This window comes from Cucurbita pepo, chromosome LG19 (genome assembly GCF_002806865.2).
Source record: "Cucurbita pepo subsp. pepo cultivar mu-cu-16 chromosome LG19, ASM280686v2, whole genome shotgun sequence".
Classification (NCBI taxonomy): Eukaryota; Viridiplantae; Streptophyta; class Magnoliopsida; order Cucurbitales; family Cucurbitaceae; genus Cucurbita; species Cucurbita pepo.
Genome location: NC_036656.1, coordinates 2,098,087 through 2,125,329, shown reverse-complemented (window position 1 = coordinate 2,125,329; position 27,243 = coordinate 2,098,087). Strand labels below are relative to the sequence as shown.

General features: G+C 38.2%; 4 protein-coding genes across 5 annotated transcripts; 2 read left to right on the top strand and 2 right to left on the bottom strand.

Annotated features, from left to right (window-relative positions):
• The first annotated feature begins 439 nt into the window (after positions 1-439).
• LOC111781737 (microtubule-associated protein 70-2-like) lies at positions 440-10,370 on the top strand. The gene is made up of 11 exons (XM_023662427.1): positions 440-955; positions 2,536-2,621; positions 5,981-6,046; positions 6,148-6,318; positions 6,458-6,628; positions 6,752-6,907; positions 6,998-7,144; positions 8,113-8,184; positions 8,272-8,793; positions 8,890-9,077; positions 10,019-10,370. Exons 1-11 carry the CDS (start codon positions 733-735, stop codon positions 10,035-10,037), a joined length of 1,821 nt encoding a protein of 606 aa, XP_023518195.1. The 5' UTR covers positions 440-732; the 3' UTR covers positions 10,038-10,370.
• A 1,987-nt stretch (positions 10,371-12,357) lies between these two features.
• On the top strand, positions 12,358-16,360 carry LOC111781754. Its single transcript, XM_023662446.1, has 6 exons — positions 12,358-12,863; positions 13,547-13,639; positions 13,773-14,006; positions 14,195-14,297; positions 15,526-15,755; positions 15,976-16,360. The coding sequence occupies exons 1-6, from the start codon at positions 12,550-12,552 to the stop codon at positions 16,196-16,198; spliced, it is 1,197 nt and encodes a 398-aa protein (XP_023518214.1). The 5' UTR covers positions 12,358-12,549; the 3' UTR covers positions 16,199-16,360.
• Positions 16,361-17,158: 798 nt separating this feature from the next.
• Positions 17,159-20,720, bottom strand: LOC111781086 (arginine/serine-rich coiled-coil protein 2-like). Of its 2 annotated transcripts, none has more exons than XM_023661508.1 (8): positions 20,538-20,720; positions 19,906-20,066; positions 19,699-19,797; positions 19,019-19,561; positions 18,790-18,927; positions 17,858-17,949; positions 17,692-17,760; positions 17,159-17,522 (listed from the first exon to the last, which is right to left on the bottom strand). In XM_023661508.1, the coding sequence occupies exons 2-8, from the start codon at positions 20,009-20,011 to the stop codon at positions 17,361-17,363; spliced, it is 1,209 nt and encodes a 402-aa protein (XP_023517276.1). In that variant the 5' UTR covers positions 20,012-20,066; positions 20,538-20,720; the 3' UTR covers positions 17,159-17,360. The 2 variants fall into 2 exon arrangements, with proteins under 2 accessions (XP_023517276.1, XP_023517277.1); XM_023661509.1 differs by having other exon boundaries at positions 17,380-17,559.
• Positions 20,721-22,347: 1,627 nt separating this feature from the next.
• On the bottom strand, positions 22,348-23,733 carry LOC111780991 (40S ribosomal protein S28-1). The gene is made up of 2 exons (XM_023661380.1): positions 23,670-23,733; positions 22,348-22,813 (listed from the first exon to the last, which is right to left on the bottom strand). The coding sequence occupies exon 2, from the start codon at positions 22,795-22,797 to the stop codon at positions 22,600-22,602; it is 198 nt and encodes a 65-aa protein (XP_023517148.1). The 5' UTR covers positions 22,798-22,813; positions 23,670-23,733; the 3' UTR covers positions 22,348-22,599.
• Between the last annotated feature and the right edge of the window lie 3,510 nt (positions 23,734-27,243).

Sequence of the window (27,243 nt, the reverse complement as noted above, 5' to 3'; positions counted from 1 at the left end):
AATTTCTAAGTGTTCGATGCCTGGCACCCCTTTACTCCAAGTGCGAGGGTTTGAAACCGGTGGAGTGTATTTCATTATATTTATGACCTCAATCTGAGGTTAGAGATGTTTATTTAAGCCACCTCGAATAGGGCAGGGATTTCTAGTTTAGACCGGAAATGAGGAATGAAGTGATGAGAGATTTCTCTTTATTAGATAAATGGGTCGAGGATGAGGAATATATTCCTCGTCTCCATCCCCACTTTGATATTATATTGTTTAAAGAATATTATTTTGACCCCTTTGATATTATTTATTAAAAATAAAAAATAAAAAACTAAATTATCATTAAGTGGGGTATTGGACTGATGAGTCAAATTAAAGGTCCCACAATCATACGACGGTCTTCAATCTTGGCAGATCAGACGGTACACAACAGTCCCAGAAAAAGATCAGCCCGTACACAATCATCTCTCCCCTGAACTTGATTGCTTCATCTCCTCAGTCCGTCCAAAATCAAAATTCAGCTTCTATCAAGCTCTTCTAAGTTCTAAGCTCTCCTTTAATCTCAAAACTAATCTCCATTCTCTTCTTTAAATCCCTCCTTAAACCCCTTTCTTAATCTCCTTTTTCTCTTCCTACCCATTTCCCCTGTTCCCATTTCCCCTTCTGGGTCTCGCCATTTCTCTTAGGGCTGCTGCGGAGCAATTCGCTTTATGACTGAGCCCGGGAGGATTCTGAGCTAGATCTTTAATGGCGAGTAACCACATTAACTCCTCTGCTTATGGTGGGGATGTTCTCGATTCTGCTAAGCTCTCGCTTTCCTCCTCTGCTTCTTTCAAGACTCGTAAGAAGCCCAATGTTGCTGCCCCGCCAATTTCACGTGCTGGGTCTGATGTGGATGATATTATTACTCTCTTGCACGGTTCTGATCCAGTCCGCGTCGAGCTCAATCGCCTCGAGAATGAAGTTCGAGGTCCTTTTTTTTCTCTTCCTTGTCTCTTCTTTTTTTGTTTTCGAATGCCGGTGGAGAATGGTTGTTGTTGATATGAGTTTGAGGGGTTTGTTTTGTTTTGTTCCGTTTGAATTTGAATTTTTCATCTGGGGTTTGTGTTTTGTCCTTTGCTTTCCAGATTTGAAGTGTTTGTTGCTTTCTGATGTTGGATCGATTTTGAATTGTTTGCATCTACTTTTTCGATCTTTCTACTGTTCTTATGGAAAATAGAATCGGAACTGGGAACTTACCTACCTTGGAGAAAATTAATGATGGAACTCTGAAATGCACGTTATTAAAATTGGAGCCGTGTAATTGCTAGTGATAATTGCTGCATCATGATTCCATGGTGTTTCTGATTTCTTTTTTCTTGTTATTGTTATTTATATGTATACATGTCTTCTGTAAATTCGGTCTTTGGTTGATTTATATTCTGCGTTTCCGTTAGTAGTTGAAAGAAACCACTTGATATGGTCTGAAGAGAATTTCAATATGTTTTGCATAGAAGAAAGGAATTCTATATTTTCTAGCTAAATAATGTTTTTTCTCCTGAAAGTGTTCGTAGGATTTCTTTTCCTTCTTTTAATTTTCAGATAAGGAAAAAAATAAAAAAAGGGAACGCCAGCAATGTATTAACGAACTATAAATGGGAAGATAAGACTTCTGAAGAAAAAAAAAAAGGATTTATGGAAGCATCCATTGGGCCAATGAAGAAAACTTCTACCCGAGCTCTCGAAATGAAAGCTGTTAATCGTGTAACATTTTTTAATAACAAATTTCTATATGCCTTGTATATTCTTTCAGTCTTGTGGTGAAAGCTCGAAGTTATAGTTGATTCCTTCTATATTTGCGCTAAAATATGTCGAACATTAATCTTGAAGGAAGCATTTTGTAAGATGTTTGTGCTCGAACTTTCTTCTGTGAGGTGCTCCTATTTGTTTCGAGTTTTAATTGGTCTTCTCTTTGTCACTTGTGTTTGGCCAACTTGCTGCTCATTATTTGCGGTTTATGCTCCACTTTTGAACCTAGACTATCAGATTGTATTGATGGTTGTTATCTTTAGAACTCAAGGACACAATTGTACAATTTATAGAACAAATCCTGTTCAAGTAAGGTCATATTATTGACAGCTGTTATTTATGGGTCTTCAAATTTTATGTTCTGAAATGGATAACGTACTGGCGGTATACTGTACCGAACACCTAGGGAGGATGAAATAGGACAGCCACCAATTATGTCTTTATATCTGAGATCACTATCAAGAGAACTAAATTGTATGAAAGGGATATAAGGTAATATTGGCTGTACTCGAAATACTCCTATAGCGACTGGAGCCAACAATGCCATTGCTTCCTTTTTAATGACCATTATATATTGCATGTTTGGCATTTCATGTATCTTATGAAATTCTTATTTTTTAACTTTTTTAAGTCTTGGAAATGTTAAATAGTCATTTTCATGTTCAAAGAAGGAATATAACAAGAATGAGAAGAGACTCAGGTTTCTTTGGAATCAAGTATTATTCGACCCAATTGAATATATATATATTTTGACATATGCAGACAAGGACAGAGAACTGGGGGAGGCTCTTGCTGAAGTTAAGTCATTAAAAATTTCTGAACGGCTCAAAGAGAGGGCTGTTGAAGAGGTACTATTTTATTCTTTTATCAACTTTAGCAGTTCATAGTTGAACATGAACCAAAATAGAATGAAAAGGATCAAATTGCTGCTTTAGATGAATCATATATTTGTTATAAGTATGCATGTGATTATAGGAGCTTATTAGTCTTCTTTATTGTAATTTTACTGTTCTTTGTTTAGAGCTTACATGTATGCCTATATAATGAACTTAATATATCGACTTGGAAGGATTCATCTGTATTTTGGCTTGACATGAACATGGTATCAGAACACTCTGTGTTTTTCTAGGGCAATTAGGGTTAGGGAACATTTGGGTTAGAAGTTTTGGACCCTCTTGTTTTCCACCTTAGGTTTGGAAACATAATTGTCAAAACTCTAAATGAGGAATGACCCATGCGAAAGTGATGCAACCAAATCGTATCTTTATTAGAACTAAGAAATGACACGGGTGCAGGACTGATTGTTCTCTCAGATAATTGCAAGTAGGATAGGCCATTCAATTCCTTAGCAAGTCCAATCGTCGAGTTCTAGTCTTGAAAAACATGACATGACGAGGAGAAAATAACATGACAGTGGCTGTCATGAGCAAGCTTTGTATGGAAAGTATACTATTAGATAGTTTTGGGACGTGTAGAACGTTTTTTAGTTTAAAGGTTTGAGAAACAAATACATTGCCTATTCCTGCCATAGTGGCACTGGTTCCATTTGCCACTGTAATTTTTTTATTACTCGAGCATGATTTATATGCTTTAAAAAGGTTGTGAGTGTGGGATCATGTGATCAGTTGCACCGGAGTCTATAATCCAAGAGTTAACTTGACTTATCTCTAAAGTGTTTATACAAAAAGTGAAGGAAGACTTACCTGAGATTGTAAATGTACTAGAGCTGGATGGTTTGTTGAGCGAGTTCAAGAACACCTTCAATCTATCAATCTCTTCATTATTGCATACACTAGTCCTTCACAATTGGGGCCTTTTGTTCTGATTTGAACTCCTTTGCAATGTACGCTCATGCCTTTGACATTTCTCCCTTGTTTCTCATACGATGATTTTGTGGGCCTCCCCGATTTCCTTATTCACGACTGGGAGGCTTTCTGTTCAATTTCCAACAACTCTCCTTCATTTGTCGTGGTTTCTTGTAGCGAGTATACCATAAATTGTCTTTGTTACTCTTCCATTAGTAGGCTCGTCCATTGGTATGCGTTGGGTGGAAGCACTTGTGGTGGGCTTGTGGTGGATATGGGCTTACAAAAAGGTTGATATGGAAAGGGCTTTGGTGGATATGGATGATATGGGCTTAGGAGGATATGATATGTGGTACTTGTGTTTGATATGGGCTTACGGTAATGTGTTCGATATGGAGAAAGATAAAATGTGGTGGATATAGGCTTACGGTAATTTGGATATGGGCTTTTGGCTTGGGATATGGCTAAACGGAAATGGAACAGTGACTATGGACTTTCACAATCTTGCGTAAGGTAGAAGAAAGTGTATCAATTTGCTTACGGAATGTAATATTTGGAAGGTGAATCAATCTGAGTTCGCAATCTTGCGGAATTTTCTTCGTTCGTTTTTTTATAAAATGGAATCAATCTTGCAAAAATTACGAAGTGTGGAAAGTGCAGAAAATTGAGATTGCAACTAGTAATGGATGTTAATGGCTTGCGGATTGTGTGAATGAGTTTCCTTCTAATGTTGATTAGTGGCTTGAAAGCGGGGAGGAATGGATGCATTGGTAATGGGTATAGTAGGAATTGATTGCTAGGCTTCAAAATTCTCTTAACTTGCGGAAACCTATGCCAGACTTGCGGAAAGCTATGGATGTTTTGACTATACTGGACTTGCAGACTTGTGTTGTTGGTTCTATATCTAGAATGGATTCGTCGTTGGACTTGCGAAACGATTGCGGAATGGGCTTGCTTGCGATTACTAGGCTCTCAAGACTTGAGCAAAGAATGGACTTGCATTGCTGAACTTTTGGGGAGACTAGCGCAAAGCTTCCAAGAGTCACAATGATATGAACTAAGACATCTCAATCATGCAATATGAACTTCAAGAAAGATGTGAAAAGAATATTGTTCAAATTACCACAAGATAAACTCAAGTTGCGATCCGTGCCACATTAAAAAATAATCAAGTTTCATTTAGTCTTAGATGATTATAAATTTTGTGTGGATGATAATCTAAATTGAGGTGTTTTATTAATGTATTTTAAGACATTTTATTTATTTTAAGGTTACATTTACATAGTGGCTAATTATGGTCATAAAGTATGAAGGTTACATACAACTTTTGAAATGCCTCATGTAAGGTGAAGGATTTAATTTTGAGGCTATATAGAGCCATGTATGTTGTCTTTGTAAGTAGACTTGGAAAATGTATTAAAAAGAGCATTTGTGTTTTCTTTTAGCAAGGACTACGTTTCTTTGCAATTCTATGTAGTCTATGTAGTTTAGGTTGCATGTTTAGAATCATTAAAACTTGACATGATCAATCTTGCTTGTAGAGTGATTCGAATATCAATGAAGTTTTCTTACCTTGAGGTATTCGATCAACGAGATATTCTGGATCTTATTTTCCCTTGGGGTGATTCTTAATCATTTTGAGGTTCTTGGATATATTTAGATCTAAAGGTCTTATTCTTCAATAAGGTTGTTAGATCATACTCCCGAGAGTTGCAATCATTTGGAATGAAATCAAATTGATTCGAGGGTTTTAGCATTTGTGATTTTGGAGTTTGCATATGCATAGTGTTTAGGAGAGTTCTTAGATCCAATTGGCTAGGGTTACCATATCACACAGATTATTGGGCTTGCTTGCAATTACTGTTGGGCTTACGATACCAGAAAACGTTGTTCTAGAAACGAAGGTCTGTCTTGAAATCTTGAGCAATTTCTCTCACCAATCTCTGGAAGGGTCAGTCTTGAAATCTTGACAAGTATCTCATACGTGTTGATCTCTCTCAAGGGTAATATGATGAAGGCGTTGTTGAATAAACTTGGGCGTTGTGATGGTAGCTATGAAGCCTCCAAATGAAACTTCAGTGGAGGATTGATAGCTATAAAAGCTCCACCAATTAGGTTAGGGTTTAGTTATAATCAGATTTTTTCGTACCATGTTGCAAATCTAAATTAAATTGCTGTTTTACTTTATTTTTTTGGATATGAAGCATTCGCATTGAAATTAATAATTCTATATTGTTTGATTTTTCCACATCCACAACCACAACCATTCTTCAAAGTACTTTTATGAACTTTCTTCATATGTTTATTTTACAACTTTTGGTCAAGTGATATCTAACCTGTGCTTAATGACGGTCACACACTAGGCAGTAGATGATACTCATACTCTTGCCTCATATTCTTAGTTAACAGATGAGTTGAAGAAAGTAGATGAAAAGCTCAAGGCAACTGAAGCTCTTTTGGAAAGCAAGGTACTATATGAAGTTAATATTTATCTTCTGATAGGAGTTGATATGCCCATAACCATCCCCCATTACTACATCCAGTAATATTATTTTTACTATGATTGTAGAATCTTGAAATCAAGAAGATTAATGATGAGAAAAAGGCTGCATTAGCTGCCCAATTTGCTGCTGAAGCCACCCTTCGAAGGGTACACACCGCTCAAAAAGATGATGAAATGCCTCCAATTGAGGCCATTATAGCACCATTGGAGGCAGAGCTTAAGCTAGCCCGGCTGGAGGTAGAATTAAAACTCGTCTTACATTTTTCATCTGAGTGTACATTTGTATGTCATTTCAACAGTTTCTTTTCAGCTCCATGTACAAGTCATGGAAGAGTAACTTTTTTCCATGTCTCAATAACAATTATCTGGTTTTTAGGTAGCAAAGTTGCAAGATGACAATAGAGCTCTGGATAGACTTACAAAATCCAAGGAGGCTGCACTGCTTGAGGCCGAGAGAACCGTCCAGATTGCTTTGGCAAAAGCATCCATGGTTGATGACTTGCAAAATAAAAACCAAGAGTTAATGAAGCAAATTGAAATATGCCAGGTTGCTCGATCACTCAAAAGTTCTTTAGTAGTTTTCAGGCCACCTATTTAATTCTTGGTTTTCATTTAGTTGTTAAATATATGACAGAATGCTTAATTTAACTTGTATTCGCCACAATGTTAGGAGGAGAATAAGATATTAGACAAGCTGCACAGACAAAAGGTTGCAGAAGTTGAAAGGCTAATGCAAACTGTCCGAGAGCTCGAGGAGGCTGTCTTGGCTGGTGGTGCTGCTGCCAATGCTGTGCGTGATTACCAGCGAAAAGTGAAAGAGATGAGTGTAATAATTCTGATTTAAATTTTCAATTATTTTTATCTCGGGTGCACGTTACAAAATTGCCAATCAACATCAATTTTTCTTCTTGTATAGGATGAAATAAGAACTTTAGAACGTGAGGTAGCTCGTGCAAAAGTTACCGCCAACAGGGTTGCTACTGTTGTTGCTAATGAATGGAAAGACGCAAATGATAAAGTGATGCCAGTAAAACAATGGCTTGAAGAAAGAAGATTTTTTCAGGTGTGTCGTAGTTAGCATGTGCATTTTTAAATACCTGGAATGAGTTTCTTAATTTATTTTAGTTTCTTGCATTGAGGCAAGTGTGGCTTAACTCCCAAATGAAGATTTTGACCTTTTTGAGATAGGTACCTTTCCGATAGAAAAATAAAGAACTTTAAAGCTCCTATCACCCTGTGAGACTAATGAGCTGGTAAGAGATTTAGATGAAAAAGGTTCCATTCTTCTCCACCATCCGTCAGGTGATTCATTGAGGACTATGCTGTCAAGTGTATGAGATAGCATATAGCCCGTTCCTCAGTCTCACGATTAGTTAAGTTTCTCATGGGGTTAAAATTTCGTGCCCGTGGAGGAATTTCAGAAACCAGCCGCCTTTGCCTCCTAATCTATCGTGATAGAAAATAATAAAGGGAACCGATGCATGAGAAGCACACCTTCCAGCCAGTTATCACACCAAAACCTTATACCAACCACCCATTTCCAACTTTGCAAGTGGTAGTGGTGTAAATCAGGTCTTCGAACACTGTATCAATTTCGAAGGCCCTTCGATGAGTCTAGGGAGAAACTTCGAGGCTTCTAATCAAAATGCAGAGAGACATATTTTGATACAATAACCTCCTCTAAAGAGCACAGATCTTTCTTTGTGAAATCGTCAGATCCATTTAGCCAAGATGTATTGTTAAAGTTTTATGTCAATAATCCTTAGGCTACCTTCCTCTAATGGGCGTTTAACTTTATCCTATCTTAAATTGTGAGAACCACCCTGTTCTCTGTTCCCTTCCATAACAAATTCCTAAAAAGACTCCCAATGACGCTGAAAATTTTGTGGGAGTAGAAACAGGGATAGATAGTGTGGATGGGGAGGATAGCCAAAGTAGTTTGAATAAGAGTCAAATGTTGAAAATGTAGTTTCCATGAATAATATTGTGTATTACACAGGTTAATCAATGTAGTCTTGAATACACTTGCAGGGAGAAATGCAGCAACTTCGTGAAAAACTAGCAGTTGCTGAGCGCACTGCAAAGGCTGAAGCACAAATGAAAGTGAGGAGAATTAACTTTTGCATTCAGCGGTTTATGTCCTCTTGAATTATTCACAAATGTTGTTGCATGTGTTGATTGGAAACTTAGGAAAAATATCAATTGCGCTTCAAGGTTTTGGAGGAAAAGCTTAGATCATCTAATGGTAACCCGAAATTTGCTTCTGAAGGAAGAAGCATAAGCACGGGACCTTCGAGACGTCAATCTCTTGGAGGAGCAGAGCTATCTAAACTGTCTTCAAATGGCTATTTATCCAGGCGAAATACAAACTCGCACACAGGATCGCTCCAGTCGAATAGTGTCAGTGCATTGTTGAAGACTACTACAAAACCCTCTTCTAGATCATTTGATGGTGGTAGTAGATCACTGGAAAGAGAGAAGCTTGTGCAGGATGCGGCAGTAAAAGATAAGTCAGACACAGCGACCAGTGGTGAGACGATCGTTCCATACGAAGAAAATGAAGACAGTATCGCAGTCGAAAAAACCAAAACAGAGCAAGAAGATTCCGTTTCTGGAGCATTGTATGATATGTTACAGAAAGAAGTCATATCTCTTAGGAAAGCTTGTCATGAGAAGGATGTAACCCTCAGAGACAAGGATGATGCAATTGAGGTTAGTTTGTAGACTGAATTTGACGATTATCCATTCATCTCCATTCTCTTGTATTTCATCCATGGCTTATTGTGCATTTATTTTGGCCGTGTATAGATGTTAGCAAAGAAGGTCGATACTTTGAATAAAGCAATGGAGGTTGAAGCAAAGAAAATGCGAAGAGAAGTAGTGGCAATGGAGAAGGAACTCGCTGCTATGCGTGTAAGCAGGGAGAGTGATCAAAGGCCTCGACGCCAGAGTGCACCTAGAGGGGCTGTAGTTGGTTCTCAGTCACTTCCTGTCAGGTGAGTTCTTCCTCTATTTGTGACTTATTTTATGCGCAGAAGATGCTGCCTTGCTATATCAGCGCTCGACTACCGGGTCGAGTTGACTGGTGCCTTTTATGTTTATAAAATGGATGGTATCTTAAGATATCATGTAAGATCCCACGTCGGTTGGAGAGGGGAACATAGCATTATTTATATAGGGTGTGGAAACCTTTTCCTGGCAGGCGCGTTTTAAAAACCTTGAGGGAAAGCCCAAAAGGGAAAGCTGAAAGAGGACAATATCTGCTAGCGGTGGGCTTGGGCTATTAGAAATGGTATCAGAGCCAGACACTGGGTGATGTGCCAGCGAGGAGGTTGAGTCTCGAAAGGGGGTGGACAAGAGGCGGAGTGTCAGCAAGGACGCTGGTTCCCAAAGGGGGTGGATTGGGGGGTCCCACATCGATTGGAGAAGGGAACGATTGCCAGCATCCTNATGGTATCAGAGCCAGACACTGGGTGATGTGCCAGCGAGGAGGTTGAGTCTCGAAAGGGGGTGGACAAGAGGCGGAGTGTCAGCAAGGACGCTGGTTCCCAAAGGGGGTGGATTGGGGGGTCCCACATCGATTGGAGAAGGGAACGATTGCCAGCATCCTCGCTGGGCCCCGAGGGGGGTGGATTGTGAGATCCCACATCGGTTGGGGAGGAGAACGAAACACTCTTTATAAGGGTGGGGAAACCTCTCCCCACCATACGCGTTTTAAAAACCTTGAGAGGAAGCCTGAAAAGGAAAGTTGAAGACAATATCTGCTAGTAGTGGGCTTGGGCTATTACATATCATATCGTGTTTTAGATGTTTTGATTACAATTTAGTGTCATTGTGATGTATTTACTTACTGCCTCGATAAGAATCTCGAGGGAATCTACTGTTCTTGCATTTGCAGTAGATCCATTATTTACCTTTTTCTTCGATTATTCCACAGGAGTATCCGAAACAGATAGGGGTTCGACATGGGAATACACAGCGATGAAATGACTTTTTTTCTCGACAATATTGTCAATATAATTGTATTTTATGATGTCATAAAACACTGCTCCTCCTTTGCCTTCGTCTCGGTGGAGCAATGTTGGGAAATTTTATGTATTTGTAAAGAAACTAACACGAGGAATTCATCCTGTGTCTGTATATTTTTGTACCAATGGTATGAACAGCAAATGGAAGTTTATATATTAGGCGATGGATAACTTTGTATTCTGTCACCTACAAGTAGATTGAATTTTTGGCATAAAACTGAATATGCATGTTAGATGATTAATACATCATATTTGTTTCCATCATATATCTTCTTCTCTATTCTCCTATTCTTCAATAGTATTTAGTTGGATGGTTATATATCCTTCTCTAGTTCCATTTTTTTGGTTAACAAAATATTTTTAACATAATAAGTAGAAGAAAATGTGTTAATATATCTTCTGGTTTCCATCATTGGTTCACAATGTGAAATCCATTTGTGGTCTCATAGTGGCTTTCGGATCGTCTCCTTATTGAAACGCCATCGTCTCCTAGCCCATATTGATACTCGTTCTAGACACAATTTTCAGTCTATCCTAGAAATTTGAAAAGACTACAACTTCGAGAAGGCTGAGAACTGCGAGCTTGAACATGCACAAACAAGTAACCAAATGAATCAAGTATTCAAGTAGTCCTTGTAGGAGTTCATTAGGACGTGTGATAGATTATTAGAAATCATATTTAAGAGCCTAATTGAGAAACTATCATGATAGCTAAACTTAGAAACGAGTACGGTTTACAGTTTAGCATAGTTTACAGCATAGTTAGCTTCCGCTTGCATGTTTGAAAACTTTGGTAGTCTTAACATGTTTATGAACTTTCCAACATGCCTTGATTGATTTTTATCTCATATATTGAGCATGTTGAGCATGATGTATGCATGGTTATCCTTACATGCATGTTAGAGGGTTTGGAAATCCATTTATGCCCAGTTATGCTTTGGATGATTGCTATTTAGAGCTTCTGTTATGATAGTTTTATCTTATGAACCAAGGCTTTACGTTACTATAATATTAGAACCTAGTTGCAGGTCCCATTATCTTCATTTGGTTGACCAAGTACCTTGTAGGGACAATATGGGTGTAGCCCTTATTCGTGAACTAACCAAAAAAGGTTAGGGTCTTTTTGGTACATAAGTCTTGGTAGTCACCCATAGTGGGTTACGGGAATCATAGAGGGTACGTTACTAAGTTAGTATCGCTTGTGCCTAGGGAGGGAGCCAGATAATTTACTGTCTCCGCTTGAGAGGGCGACGTGATAGGTAGTTTACTGTCTTCGCTCAAGAGGGCGAAGTGACAAGTAGTTTATTGTCTCCGCTCGAAAGGGTAATGCAATATGTGGTTTACTATCTCTACTCGAAAGGGTGACGCAACATGCAAGTTACTGTTTCGCTTGAAAAGACGATGCAACAAATAGATATTACCTTGTATCACTAGTGAGAATTCTCTAATTTGAACTTAGTAAATAGTCAGATGTGGAGTATGTTTATTACATTAGAGCAAAATGGCTCCTCTATATTCACTAGATTTACCCTAGGCCCAACCTTGTGAGTGTACAAGTCGACGGGCAAATTGACTCGAGGTGCACTTCGCACAAGTATTACGAGGGACCTAGAGATACGTAAAAATTAGAGTACAAAGCACTCGAACCCCTTCAATTATGAACTCCGAAGGGGTAGTGCACTCTACATAGGAGTTATGTTTAAGGTTTTGGTACTTAGAGACCTAAATAGGTCGGAACAGATATAGAGCTAGGGATAGATAGGAGCACAAAGCATCAGATTTTGTGTATAGAAATAAGTTTCGACAAAAGCCTACAAATATGTTGTTTATACTCACTCTTACTCTATTCTCATTTCTTATATGTTTTTTTTTTTATTGATTTAAATATTTTATTTTTAACGTGGGAAGTCCATGACATCGTTTATGAACTATTTAAAATGAATGCTCTGAATGCTAGACATAGGTTTTACCAAGTTCACGTAGTTGCAAAGCATAGATACATAGAATTTCAGCCGAAAGGGATGGTAGTGAAGCTAATTGATCAGCCACTGATTCAAGATTTCGAAGGGCCCGATAAAACGTGGGCTTAACTTGACTTTACACCCAAATCTCATAACACCTACATAAACACTACTTTCACGGATACTTTATTACCGACCTCGAACTTCAAGTTTCTATGCCTTACATCGGCATAACTCCTTCGTCTACCTTGGGTCGTACGCATTCTCATCTTGATCTTTTACACGACCTCATTTCATTTCAATGTATTAGGGGCCTACAACGTACCACCTGTTTGTAGGGAGGAAAGCGATTTTGAAATCCAAGTTCTTGTCGTTCAGCGGATGTGATCCCATTACTACATCATTTCTGTGTTCGAGTGAATCTAATTCCAATCACTGTGCGCTGAAGATTTCAATCTCTCTTCCGCACGGCAGTTTCAATGCCGCTTCACAGAACCCAGAAGCCAAAACCCAAACGCAGATCCCCACTCCTCTTCTTCTTCTTCCTTGCCCTCGCTGCCATTACGCTTCTTTTCATTTTTTCCTCTCTCATTTCCACCAATAAAATCTTTACATTCAAGAATCTGACCCCCAAACAGAGCCGTAACCGCTACGTTTTTAGTGTGAACGATAAGTTCTTGTACTGGGGCAGCAGAATCGACTGCCCAGGGAAGCACTGCGAGTCTTGTGAGGGTTTGGGTCACCAGGAGTCTAGCTTGAGGTGTGCTCTTGAGGAAGCCATGTTCCTCCAGAGGTAATTTTTATGAAGTTCTTCTGAATTCTTTGGTTTAATTCTTGATTGGAGGCATTATCTTCTTGTTTAATTTGTTGGATTGGCATGATCATGTTTCTGTCTGGAAGGGATTTTGGATTAGAATTAGATGTTTAAACAATTCTGTATAGATTTAAAGCAGCTACTTACTTTTGCATGCAACATTCAACTTAGAAACTTCTGTTTGCCCTTGATTGATGTATATACTACGTTAATTGCTCGGCGGTGAGGTGCCATTTAGTTCTTTCTCTTTTGTAATGTGTGCCGGCACTGAAACTAGAACTAATGGAGACAAAGCGGGTCTAGTGAAACTATAACTAATGGAGACAAAGCGGGTCTAGTAGTCGGGGTAGGAAGATTTTTTAGCTTTGATGGATTAGGTGTGTGGTAAGTCAGACGAGATCCTACGGTTCACTTTTTTTTGTACCTTTCACATCCCACTCCACTTCACAAGGGGAAGTGGATATTACATCCGGCCTTACTAGAAAGATAGACTTTGGAACTTCCAAGGCCAAGAAGGAAGACCTGGATGATCCGCTCAAACTCGTTTCAGTATTTGTCCTTCCTTTAAAAGCCCCCGTGCCATTTCGTCCAACATAATTTATTGAACGAATGCTTTTGCATATCCTACTTAGACAATTTACTAATCTTCCTTTTTGTTGCAGAACATTTGTAATGCCCTCTAGAATGTGTATCAACCCTATTCATAATAAGAAAGGGATTCTTCATCAGCCCAACAATGCAAGCTCCGAGGAAAGGTGTTTCTTATGACAAACATGTTCTATTGACTTGATTCTCTTCCTGCTTCAAACTAAGACGCAAACTGCATCACATAAAAGTTCATCTGTTCTCTGTTCTTTCATATAATTGTGATGTTTTTATGTATTGTAGTTGGGATGCTAACTCCTGTGCTATGGACTCTTTGTACGATATGGATCTTATATCCGACACCATACCAGTGATTTTAGACGACTCGAAAATATGGTATCAGGTGTTGTCAACTGGTATGAAATTGGGAGCTAGAGCAGTTGCCGATGTTGAGCAAGTTGGTCGTGTTGAACTTAGAGACAACAGTCATTACTCCAATCTTTTGCTAATAAATCGAACTGCTAGCCCTCTTTCATGGTAAATCAAATCTTGGAAAATAAGATTCTTTTTACCTCTGTTGTGCATGTGTAAGTAAAGCTGAAGTAGGCTTGTCCTTTTAATGTCTTGTTTTTATGCATTTCTTTTCAACTTAGTGTGACAAATATTTCGTTTTAAGATCCTAAGTTATGAATTATTTGGGTGTTAATATGATCATAACTCTTTAGGTTTATGGAATGCAAGGACAGAAACAACCGCAGTGCCATATTGTTGCCATACAACTTTCTTCCTTCAATGGCAGCAGAGAACTTGAGAGATGCAGCTGAGAAGGTATTTTTTTGAAATTATATTTGGTTCTTTCTTTTGTTATCCATTGCATTGCATTGCATACACATAAATTATTTGAATTCATTTCCGTTTTTCTATGTTGGTGTTTTATGGTCTTAGACTCTCAACTTCAGTGTTATTAGATTAGGATTTGGTTTGTTTGGACTTTCCGGATATGTCTAAGCATAACCTCACCACAATGGAAACATAATGAGTTCAACTTTAATTTAGATGCTCTTGAATGTGTCTAGCAAACAACATTCAAGCAAACATCTTGTTGAAGTCTCGCGAAATAGTTTTTCTCTTTTCTTTTCAATGATAACTAGGGTGTACATTCAACCCGACAATTCGGACCAACCTAACCCGAACTAGAAGGGTTGAGTTCGGTTCGGTTAACATTTTGGGTTGGGTTGGATTAGGTTCATTTTTCTGAACCCGAACTGAATCGGTTCGGTTTCGGGTTCGTGGGACAAAACCTTTGAGTTGACCCGAGCCAAATAAAAATGTATAAAATATATTAAGAATCCTTCTGTATTAATGGGTTTGTTAGAGTGGTACTTTGACCAGTCTAAAGAGTCTCATGCTCAAGTTTGATGCCAGGCAAATACATTTTATATATATATATATATGTGTATATATATATATATATGTTGGGTTGGGACCCAACCCGTACCATGTACACCCATAATGATAACTAGAATATTAGGAGTTATCACTCGTTGCGTTTATCTCAGGTCCCATCATTAGTTTTCCACCCACTAGGATGACTCAAAATTATGTGGTGCCCTCTGATATGTATTTTATGTCGGTGGTTCCCTCAAAATTGATCGAAGATTCGTATTTTATGTCAGTGGTTCCCTCTTGGAAACTGCCTACAAGGCACATTGATGATTGGTGATCTTTATATGCTTCATAAAGGAAGATTTAGAACACAGGTGTTAAATGTCAATAAGAGTATAGCACAACTGGCATAAATATGTATGCTTGATCAAGAGGTTAGAGGTTCGATTCTCCTATCCCATATCAAGAACATAAGGGTTAGTTCCGTTAGAGAAATTTAGAAAGAGTAATTAGCTATGATGGGTGGTTGGTAGTTATTTGGCTTGCTTAGGGTTAGAGGATAAATTTGTTTCCAGTTCTCTGTTTCTCTTTCGGATACTTGTGTTTTGTACCAATAACTTCATGAATCTCTCATCTTATCGATTATCCTGAAACGAATGCTGATTAATAGATTAAAGAGGTACTTGGCAACTATGGCGCCGTCCATGTTCGTCGGGGAGATAAAATAAAGACGAGAAAGGATAGGTTTGGCGTTGATAGAAGCTTACATCCACATCTTGACAGAGATACACGACCCGAGTTTATGGTGAAGAGAATTGCAAAGTGGGTTCCGGCAGGGCACACACTTTTTATTGCTTCAAATGAGAGAACTCCTGGGTTCTTTTCACCCCTCTCTGCTCGGTGAGCCCTTCTTACTCACCTTCTGGAGTTAGAGCTGACGCATTGGTTCCTTGCCATTTAGTAGTAAAAAGACATTTATTCAATGGATGTTGTGTTCCAATATAGACATCAAAAACTCTCTTATTCCTGTTTTAACCGAGAATAAAGAATGAAGTGTTTCGTCCCTTGGGGCTTCGATGCATTAGTCCTTGCCTTGATTCTTGATACCTCGGTTTTGCAGGTACAAGTTGGCATATTCGTCGAACTATAGCCATATTCTGGATCCAGTGGTTAAGAACAATTATCAGTTGTTCATGATCGAAAGGCTGATTATGGGAGGTGCGAAGACATTCATCAGAACGTTCAAAGAAGACGATACAGATCTTAGCCTCACGGATGACCCAAAGAAGAACACAAAAAATTGGCAAAAACCTGTGTACACAGATGAGGAAGAAAGAAGGTGAGAAGGATTTGGGCTGTGTGGGAAAATGTGTTGGAGAGGTAATTTTGATCCTTGTTAATGCCAACCTACAAAAGCTTTTCTTATTGTTCATTGAAAAGCTTCATAGTGAAGAAGACATCAAATGTTGAAGGAGAGATAGGTGCTTGGCTTGGCTTGGCTTGGCTTGGCTTGGCTTGGCTTGGCTTGGCTTGGCTTGGCTTGGCTTGGCTTGTAAATGTGTAGTATAAAAATATGATCCAGGTTTCTGAATTTCATTACTACCATTTTCTTTTATTTTGGAAATATGATAACATGAATTTCATGCTGAATCTGTAACTCTAAGCACCCAACCATCCAACAAAAACCCATCAAATCAAACTAGTTATTCCAGGGATGTTTCATAGGAGCAGTCAAAGAATAAACCAAACAAAATGATTGTTCTCAAATGGCTATTCCTCACAATTGCTCCTTGTGCCGAACCTTATACTTGATGAGAAACTTCAGGCATGAACACCTGCTTTGGCATAGCATCAGCTGAATCTATCCTGAATCTATATCGCTGTCCGCCTCAACTTTAAACTCGTCTATTAGAGAGAAGTTTTTAACATTTCTATTGAATGCTTCGTTCTCCTCTCTCTCCAACCACTCTAAGATCTCACAATCCACCCCCTTGAGGACCAACGTCCTTGCTAACACATCGATCCATGTGGGATCTCACAATCTACCCTTCGGGAGCTCAACGACATTGGTAGCACACCGCCCGATGTTTGGCTCTAATACCATTTGTAACAGTCCAAGCCCAGAGTTAGTAGATATTGTCTATTTTATCCCGTTACATATTGTCATTAGTCTCATAGTTTTAAAACACATCTTCTAGGGAGAAGTTTTCACACTCTTATAAGGATTGCTTCGTTCCCCTCTTCAACTGATGTGGGATCACACAGAATTTGAGGCAACCTAATAATTTTCTAAGCTTCATAAATGCCCTAATAATTTTCTAAGCTTCATAAATGCATGACGCCACAATCCTAAGGTTTTTAGGGGAGGTGGGGAAGGGAAGAACATACCTTCGAAAGTTGTCGATTGCACATTCAACACAACTCTTGCGCAGCAACATAAAGAAAACATTCTCATAACAATTTCATCCAAGCACACAAATAATCCAGAGCCAACGGCCAAGATGCTTAAAGACCTAATCCCACAGTTCGACCATCTCTTCTTCGTAGTCCAGCAGTGTATTGCTTTTCTAAATCCATCTGCAGCTCCTTTTGCTTCTCGGCACGGAGAAGTTCGCTGCGATCTTGGTTGGTTGGTCGAAGCTCCATCTTCAGCTCGCCCTTAACACCCTACAATTGGCCATACGCACCAAGGCAACCTCAGACTCTAAAAATGTGTCAGTAGGTGATGAAGAAACTCTCTAATAAACTGAGTCACGACTAAGCAATTAAAGGTTTCTAACATTCACGGATGTATTGAATATAAGGGAAAGAGAGGGAGGGTAGGGGGAAAGTTTACCATGAGTTTGTTGAATTTTTCTTGCCGTTCACGATCGGTAAACAACGCCGTATCCCACTGGTGTCCGGACTGTATACAATGGAAAAGGATCCATATGTGATCTCATTCATAATAACAAATTTCATGCTGAACAAAATTATAAGATGATAGTAATAGATTATCGTACCTCCTCTACGGCAGTGCTCTTTTTGCTCCCCCAAAGCAGCTTCTTCTTTTGATCGGTGCTCATATAACCCACTCCAACAAGGTTCTTATTAACTGTTAATGGGAGAGAATTACCATTTTTATAAACTTCAAGGTAAGAAGTTAAAAATAACTCAAATCTGAGCTAAAGCTATTCTATTTCATCAAGTCATAAACCAAAATTAAAACGAAATGTAACCTTCAAACAGAATCTTGTTCCAGTTTCAGTTACTAAGTTTCACAGGTGGAGTAGCTAATTAATTTCCTCTCCCGTAACTCGGTCTCACATATTCTCTCATCTCCCTTCTTGAACTCGGTAAATAGGTTCCAGAGCGGTTAAGTTTGATTTTAAACAATTTCCTCTCCGCTAAAGGTTCAGAATCAGTCTCAACTAAAAAGAAGAGGGAGGAGGAGGTTCGGGAATGATTAAGGCACTACTAAACTAAAAGAGGGAGGGAAAGCCACAGACAAGTGAATGGATTGACTAAGCCAATCATGAATTGAATGACCACTTAAGGAACCGGCTAGGCTATAGTTAAATTTGGTTATCTTCATAATCGTTGTTTGGTTTTCTTAAAGTAATAAAAACCAAAATTAACCAAGTAATAAAATCCAAAAACGAAAACACGTCGAGAGAAGAGGGTGAACGTGCATACACTAAATAAGACCTAATCTTAAGGATATTAAAAGAAGCCATGCAGATTTCGTAACCATATTCTTTCAGAATTGTAAATAGAACACCATTAGAATGCAGTCAACTTTCTTCCAACGCCCAAAAAAAAGTTAAAAGTTATGAGAAAATGTCCATCAACAAACTTTGTCTAGAACTACCGGTGTCTAATTTAGAAAAAATTTAACGAAACTACTCATGTAAGAACATTAACTTAATTTTTTGCATAAGGAATCAGATTTTACCTAATTCAGCAGCTTTCATTGCAGCAACTTTTGCAGCACTAAAGTCAGCAGCAAAATCAGAGTCGCTACTCTGGCCTTGTCCTAAACTCAGTTTTCCATCCTGTTCTTGCTTCGAGATTGAAGATTGGTTTTCTTCAGCTGCACGTTAAAATTTCAAAACTATTAAGGCAAATAATGTCGACCTTAAGCTACATGAAAACAACTTGAAATAGGATACAAAATCACGAACCATCCAGTTCATGATTAACTTCTTCTCCCGAGCTAAGCAATTTAGGTTTTTTCGCAGGCGATGCTTGATTTCCAACAAAAACACCTTTACCATCATACTTTCCCTTTGATTCTTTCCCTTGCCCCTTGTCCCAGTTAGTTTCTCGGTCCTCATATTTCCTTTCCTCTTTAGCAAACTTTTCACCATCAAGTTCCTTCCGGTCACTCTTAAAAATTTCTTTCATATGGTGCCTACTTTCACCCCTTCCCGAAAATGGGTCATATCGATTACCCCTAGCATCATCATGGGAGAGCCCCTGTTCATGTTTGTAATCTCCAGAATGTTTCACATTGTCTCTCTTCTCATCTCGACCATCTCGGTCTCTTATATTCCTATTTTTCCCCATTTCTTCAGAATTTGAGTGCCTTCTACTACCTGAACCATGTCTCTCGGATAATGAATCTCCATCTCTACTTCTATCTCGTCTTGTATGATCATAATGAACACCACCCTTTGAATCCCTACGAGAACGAGAGGAATACCGCTCATTATCTCTTTCTTCACCTGCATATCATATTTGTCATGTTTGGCATAATCATCATGCCCAGAGTAACCATGCAAACTTCTAGAGGATTTATGATCAGAATATTTATAAGAATCAGAACTTCGACTATAATGACTTCTATAATCCTTATTCAAACCTCTTTCATCATCTTTTCTTCTTGGTTGCCGTTCAGAGTCTTTTGAGGCATCATCTCTCAAGAGCTTCGGACTCAAACTACAGTCTCGCTTAGGACTTTCTGCAAAATAACGATTAACATGAGAATGAACTGAGATTCACGTGACAGTTCTCTCCAAGAAAAACACTTCACAAAAAAATGAATATCCAAAATCCAAATCAAACTAACCATCCAATGATGATGACCCACTGACGGGAGATCGATGCCTATACTTTCTGCCAGCTGATTCAGAAGATGGCTTGCGAAATTCTGACTTCACACCGGTGTTTTCCATCGTAGGAGGCTATAAGTTAAATCCAAAATGAAAATAAACTAGCAAACAGAGTGACCTGCAACAAACAGGGGGAGTCAATGAACAAGTCCACTTCAAAAGAAATTATCAAAACCTGCAAACTTGACTCAAAAGCGCAAAAACAACAAAAATTGTCCATCATCCAATCAAACCAAACACTCGTTGTCAAGGGAAAGAGAACAGACGATTGCAAGAAAGTAAAGCAAGTTCCACATAATGCCATTTCATAAGACTACAAACCATAGCAGCCAGTGCTTCCGTATCAATACAACATTCCTACCAAATTTAACAAGCTATCAAAACAAGAAGACAACAACATCACATTTCAGCTCCTAAAAGTTGCAGAACGCGAAAGCTAAGTCGAATGCTTCTATCAAAACCCTAGGGCTTCAAACATAGACGCATTCCAACACAAACCCTAACCCAGAAAAGAGGAAAAAAAAAAAAAAAAAAAAAAAAACAAACAATGCAAAATGGAAAGATCGAAAGGAGGAATCGACATTCATACCTTAACGAGGAGATTCAATAGCAAATGAATTCGATTCATTCACTGCATTTGAATAATTTTGTAAGCGATTGTTCGTTGATTTCTCTTTCCATTTTCGCATGAATTTCTGTTCTGCTTCAGATATTTTTATACGTATACTGATAGGTAATTACTGCAATTTATATGGCAATTACTTCGATTGTCATGATTTCTTTTTTAAACTATAGGTTGCCAAAGAATCTTAATTAGGGTGATGTTTCTATTATGCAGCGCCTTCACTTCCGTTACTAGAATTTGCACCCATTTCTCCACATTGTTTAATCTTTCATCCAACCATGGGGTTCATATAGTCAACTATGTGCGTAGGATTTGCTATGAACTTGTGCAACATTGACATATGCAACACGTCATACACACCCCGAGAGAGTTGGGGGTAACTGCCATGACCCGCTCTTTAAGATTTCGAATCACGGATCACAATGTGGGTTGATGTGGAGAGGGTGCTCTCAAATTCTTCCTCAAACCCTTTAAAATTACTAATTTTCTTGCAAAAATTTTAAAAACCTCATTTTTCTAAGATCGGGCATTACGAATACCACTCCTCTTCAAAACTTTTATCCTAGAAAGTTGATTGATTATGAAATAGCTCGAAGCAGGAGGCTCGTATCTCATCTTCTCTCGCAAATCAATTCATTAGCCCGATGATTCTTCCAGAAGACCTTGGTCAGAGGAGTGTCCTTATTGCATAGCTTCTTATCCTCCCATATGAGAATTCTTAGTAGTTTATCCTCTTAGGTTAAGTTCTCTTCTAAGGAGAGTATCTCATGCTCTATGACATGCGAGGCATTGAAACATGAAATATGTTATACATGACAATAAATTCGAGTGGCAATGCCAATCTATAGGTCATAGGCCTAATTCACTTTAAAATCTCAAATGAGTTGATAAATCTCGAGCTCAACTTGCCATTCATATTGAACTTGAGTGTCGCAGTAGGAATTTTATTTTTAATCATCACTGAAATACGCATGTTCCAATGATCCCTGCTCCATTTGAGTTGACACTTTCATCCTCTTCTTAAGATCTCCTTTCCACTACTTCTCCTTAGTCAATTTTGGATTCTAAATTGATGAGACACATATGTACGTTATACCCTGAAAATAAATTGATGGTTTCATTAGTTTTCTATATGAATTTAATAAATTGATGGTTTCATTAGTTTTCTATATGAATTTTACTTCAACTTCAAATTCTCACCAACTTTTTCAGTGAGACCAACCATCAATTCCTTACCAAATAAACCTTAAAAGTTGCATTTTAATAATTTTTTAATAGTCATTCTTAATAATATTGTCCAACTAAAAGGTTGTTTCCTCTAACTAGTTTGTAATACTAAGAATTGAAGTCATAAGATTCATCTTCAATAACACATAACTTATGACTCATCTTCAAAAACACATAACTTATGATATTGGACCACGAGCTAGTCATATGTGTACATGAAAATTATACCCGACGTTATGCACTCTTATCTCATGACACTTACTCATTTGTGTGAATTAGGTATGTCAACTTGTTTTACATTTATATCATAAATATATTTTCAACTTTTAAAACGGGGAAGCCCATAGTTTGAGTAACAGCTCCAATTGGTTCAAGTTTGGAAAGTAAAGGAGTCAATATTGAAGAAAAAAAGAAAAAAAAAAGAATTTACCTTTTCAATTATGCAAGTTGCAATTTAATTCTATGTTTTACAAATTGGTCCTACACTTTGGCAAGCAAGAGGTTGATGATAACTAGGCTCGTTGGAAACCCAATTTACCAAAAGGGAGACATAAAGATTATAATATTTATAAATGCAAGTGCAAAGTGTGCTGCCAAATAGAGTATTAGGTGATGGATAAGCAATATATGAAAAGAAGACAAAGAATCATCAATGACAAGCCCTACTAGTGTGGATCACACAGCTGATATCATCAAAACTCAATTAAATTACCAAACCCAGTTCACACATTCATCCCCAGAACAAAAGGATCCACACTTACAAAGAGGCAAAATCAATGGAAGCAACTGCAATTCTCCATCAACGCAACCGTCTAGCTTCCCTCTCAGACTCGAGTAGGGTAAGAATATCGCCTTCCCTGACAGGTCCCTTTACATTCCTCATAATGTAACGATTCTGATCATCAATAAATTTGACTCTCACTTGAGTAACCTGCCCTCTGGATCCAGTTCTACCCATTACTTTCACTACCACAGCATGCTTGATCTGTGACTCCATTCCTACCCAAACACACCTATTAAAAGACCAAACAAACAAATCTTATAGCTACAATCAGAGTGAACCTTTTTCCGTATAATGCCACTTCTCTAAGGATTTGGGTTTTGAAGTACATTTAAATCAACTGATATTAGCAAAAGTACTTTTGATCAGATTATCAATTGCTAACCCTACTTCATTCGATTGCTAATTATTGCTAAGGAAAGTCATACTGCATATACATCTAAGCAAATCTATTTTTTCAATGGCCCTCATGGCTACTAGGTGAACGCATTGTGATTGTGAGTGTTTTTTGACAAATCTAGCAGCCAAAACTTATTTGCAGCAACTTATTCCTCACAAAGAAATCAGACTTTTTCCGTAAAGCATTACAAATCACTTCCAAACACAATAAAGGCTGACCTGTTCGTCAGTGATTTTGAAATGTAATTATCATACTGTAAAATTTAATTCTGAATAACTAAGAACAATCAAAGGTGATTTTAAACACGAAGAAGTGCTTTTAGACGTCATGCTAAAACAATACATCATCATCTACCAGAAAACACATGGCGATAATTATAATTCTAATAACTTAACAAATTTTTTAATTAAACCATACAGTAAAACATCCGAGAAAGGCTAGTTCTTCAACTCAAAGAAGGCGAAATCTCTGTTAACATAGTAACCATCTCCTTAATACGAAGACCTATAGCAAAAATTCTTAAGTTTCCTGTTTAATTACTAATCGAAAATTATCAGCCTCATATAAATTCAACTACAGAAACAAAAGAAATCAACGATTTTACGGCAACAAAACTGGTAAACAGCTGAGCACTTAATCAACTATCTGGAAGATAAATGTAAAGATACAACTGTTTAGAGAGAAACACCTGAGAGCAAGAGATGGAAGACGATCAAGGAAGAAGCTTGTGCGGCAACGAGAGAAAGATTGAAAGCTAGGGTTTACGTTTCTTATAAAGTGGATTGGGCCGGGCCATGTGGGTTGGGTCGGTGGGTTGGAATGGAGATCCATATTCNGACAGTTTCAATAAAATAAGCCTAGGAATCTGCGGGAAAGCATCTCATGATTTTTTTTTTTTTTTTTTTTTTTTTATAAAAAAAAAAACATAAATAGGCCTTTTTATACCCATAATTTCATCCACTGTTCATAAATGTCTTGTGAGTTTCATATATGCTCAAAAGTCATAATAATTTCATTAATTTGCCCATAAGTGAACTTTATATTAAAAATAAGCAATTAAAGAAAATATTTTACAAATTCTTCATTGTTATTCTCGTCCCGTATTCGTTTCCTTCCAAATGAAAACGTTTCTCGTGCAAACCCATTCAAAAGTATTTTAGCAACCTTATTCTTGAAAAAAAATTTGCGACAATATTGCTTCGCGTTTGGAGAAGCATAAGAGATTTGACTATGGAAGACTATTTTAGTTTATTTTATACGTAAGCACACATGTTGAAGGTATAACATTTTTTTAGTTCAATTTGAGGAGTTGAGAATCGAATCATGACTCTTTGAATGGTAACGCGGGGACTTAGCTTTTCCATTCGTTCTAGGATTTTGAAGGGTCCGATAAAGCGGGGACTTAGCTTGCCCTTATCCTCCAAACTTTAGGACACCTTTCATAGGAACCACTTTTAGGAACACCATGTCCCTAAACTCAAATTCCAGGTTTCTACGTCTTACATATGCATAGTTATTTTGTCTACTCTCCTTGGTGCGCACTCTAGCTCTAATTTTTTGTATAGTCTCTTTTGTAATGCGAACCAGCTCAGGTCCCACTAGTTCTCCTTCACCTACTTCATCTCATCACAATGGGGACCTACATCGTTTTTCATTCAATGCTTCGAACGGTGTCATCCCAATAGTTACTTGGAAGTTGTTGTTGTACGAGAATTCCATCAGATGTAATTTGTGTCCCAACTCCTAATGAAATCCGTAACGCATGCTCATAACATGTCTTCTAGAATTTGGTTCAATCGCTTTGTCTAACCATTCGTTTGAGAATGGAGGGCAGTACTGAAGTCGAGGCAGGTACCCAACGCTTTCTAGAGTCTGCCCCAAAACGCTGACGTAAAGCGTGGATCTCAGTCCAACATTATCGACATTGAAATTTCATGCAACCTCACAATTTCTTTCCCATACAGTTGAGCCCAGTTGTCTAATGTATATGTTTCCTTGCCCAGTAGGAAGTATGCTGACTTTGTCAACTAGCCGACAATTACTTATATTAATATATATCCCTTCAGTGTTCTGGGTATACCCACTATGAAATCCATAGCGATATTCTCCCACTTCCGCTCAAGTATGCTTAGAGGTTGTAATAGTTCCGTCTTTTTCTGCCTAGGAGCTTTTACTTGGTGGCACACTAGACGAGTGTGTCGTTTATGACTCAAGGCATTTGCGACCACATTTGCCTTTCTAGGGTGGTACTGGATATCTATATCGTAGTCATTCACCAATTCCAACTACTTTCGTTGTCTCATGTTCAGTTCTTTTTGGGTGAATAAGTATTTTAGGCTTTTGTGCTTAGTCTAGATTTGAGTTTTTTCGCCATACAGGTAGTATTGCCAAATCTTTAATGCGAACACCACTACGGCCAATTCTAGGTCGTGTGTAGGATAGTTTTTCTCGTATTCTTTAATTAGCGTGATGTGTACGCAACAACCTTACCGTTGCATCAATACACAACTTAGTTCCTTTTTTAATGCACTGAATATTATATATTCCGCTGAGCTTTCTGGGACCATGAGTACAGAGCTGACATTAGTCTTTGTTTTAGGTCTTCGGAAGTTGGCCTCACATGCATCATTCCATAAAAAAGTTATGTCCTTTCTTGTCAACTATGTAACAGGCGAGACTATTCTAGCAAAGTCTTGGACAAATCTTCGATACTAGTCTACTAACCCCGAGAATCTTCGTACCTCTATAACCGTAGTTGGGCATTCCTATTTAGTTACAGCTTCCATCTGAGTGGGGTCCATTGAAACCTTGTCCTTAGACAGTACATGTTGTAAGAACGAGACTTATCGTAGCCAAAATTCACATTTGAAGAATTTCGCGTACAACTTGTTCTCCCTTAAGATAGTTAAGGCTTTTCAGAAGTGTTCCAGGTGTTCTTGATCCATTTTCGAGTATATTAGGATGTCGTCTATGAACACGATGACAAACATGTCTAGGCACTCATTGAATACTCGATTCATTAATTCCATGAACACAGCTGGGGCGTTAGTGAGACCAAATGACATCACTACAAACTCGTAGTTACCATATCTTATTTGAAATACTACTTTCGGTACGTCTCCATCATTAATCTTAATTTGGTGATAGCATGATCGAAGGTCTATCTTGAACAATACTATCATCTCTTGGAGTTGGTCGAATAAGTTCTCGATGCATGAGAGTGGGTATTTGTTTTTTATTGTTCTCTTGTTTAGCTCCTTATAGTCAATACATAGGGGCATCGAGTCGTCTTTCTTTTTCACCAACAACATTGGCGCACCCCAAGGGGTACGCTAGGTCGGATGAAACCCTTGTCTAGTAGGTCATGTAGTTGTAATTTCAATTCTTTTAATTCTGTTGGAGTCATACGGTACGGTGCTGTAGAGATGGGTCCAATTCCTGGTTCGAGTTCTATTCCAAAGTCTACACTCGTGAATAAGGAACTCCTGGTAGATCCTTGAAAAAACAACTGGGAATTCGTTTACTATGGGTACCATATCCATTGTTTTCTCTTTTCCTTTTACGTCTTCTGCACAAGCTACTATAGTCCACCCTCCCTATTGTACCAAGCATTTGACTTTCATCATTGACACTATCTTTGGGGTGACTCCCGTGCAGGTTCCTTTAAATTTAAAGTTTGGTCCGTTTGGTGGCATAAATGTCACTTCTTTCTTATGAAAATCTATACTAGCATAGTTCTCGGCCAGTTCATTCCTAATATGACATCAAAATCTGTCATATTTACTACTTTCAGGTCTACGCTTATGGTTTGTTTCACTACCGTTACTTGTTTGTCTATTACCCTATTTTCAGTAACTAGGTCTACCCCCTCTGGGTACTAACAAATAACACATGCAATAAGGATTCTACTGTGAACCATGCTTGACGAAAAAAGACATGGATATAAAGGAATGCATAGAACCATAATCAAATTACGTTAATGCATAATGTCCCAATATAGATAGCGTCTCTGTCACCACGGTATTAGATGTTCCATCGTCCCTACTTGTGGCTGCATACGCCTTTGGCTGCGAGCGGGTTTGCACAGGTGATCTGTGCTTGTTGTGATTTGTGTTTCGAGTGATTGATGGATGAATGTTTAGATTAAGTTTTTGTGTGCTCTATGTGATATAAGAAATAGCTCCCTAACAAAGGATGCATGAATGAACCAAGCTAATATTAAAATGCTAGAGCTAGAGCGGTGTTCACATTAACTCATGTCA

Excerpts from the sequence above, each read along its gene's own strand:
- LOC111781737 (XM_023662427.1), top strand. The coding sequence starts at position 733 with ATGGCGAGTAACCACATTAACTCCTCTGCTTATGGTGGGGATGTTCTC. Across the intron at positions 2,622-5,980 it reads AAGAGAGGGCTGTTGAAGAG|TTAACAGATGAGTTGAAGAA; the intron begins GTACTATTTTAT and ends TCATATTCTTAG. Across the intron at positions 8,794-8,889 it reads ACAAGGATGATGCAATTGAG|ATGTTAGCAAAGAAGGTCGA; the intron begins GTTAGTTTGTAG and ends GGCCGTGTATAG.
- LOC111781754 (XM_023662446.1), top strand. The coding sequence starts at position 12,550 with ATGCCGCTTCACAGAACCCAGAAGCCAAAACCCAAACGCAGATCCCCA. Across the intron at positions 14,007-14,194 it reads ACTGCTAGCCCTCTTTCATG|GTTTATGGAATGCAAGGACA; the intron begins GTAAATCAAATC and ends ATAACTCTTTAG. Across the intron at positions 15,756-15,975 it reads TTTTCACCCCTCTCTGCTCG|GTACAAGTTGGCATATTCGT; the intron begins GTGAGCCCTTCT and ends TCGGTTTTGCAG.
- LOC111781086 (XM_023661508.1), bottom strand. The coding sequence starts at position 20,011 with ATGGAAAACACCGGTGTGAAGTCAGAATTTCGCAAGCCATCTTCTGAA. Across the intron at positions 19,798-19,905 it reads TGGGTCATCATCATTGGATG|AAAGTCCTAAGCGAGACTGT; the intron begins GTTAGTTTGATT and ends GTTATTTTGCAG. Across the intron at positions 19,562-19,698 it reads AAGAAAAGATGATGAAAGAG|GTGAAGAAAGAGATAATGAG; the intron begins GTTTGAATAAGG and ends TATGATATGCAG.
- LOC111780991 (XM_023661380.1), bottom strand. The coding sequence starts at position 22,797 with ATGGAGTCACAGATCAAGCATGCTGTGGTAGTGAAAGTAATGGGTAGA.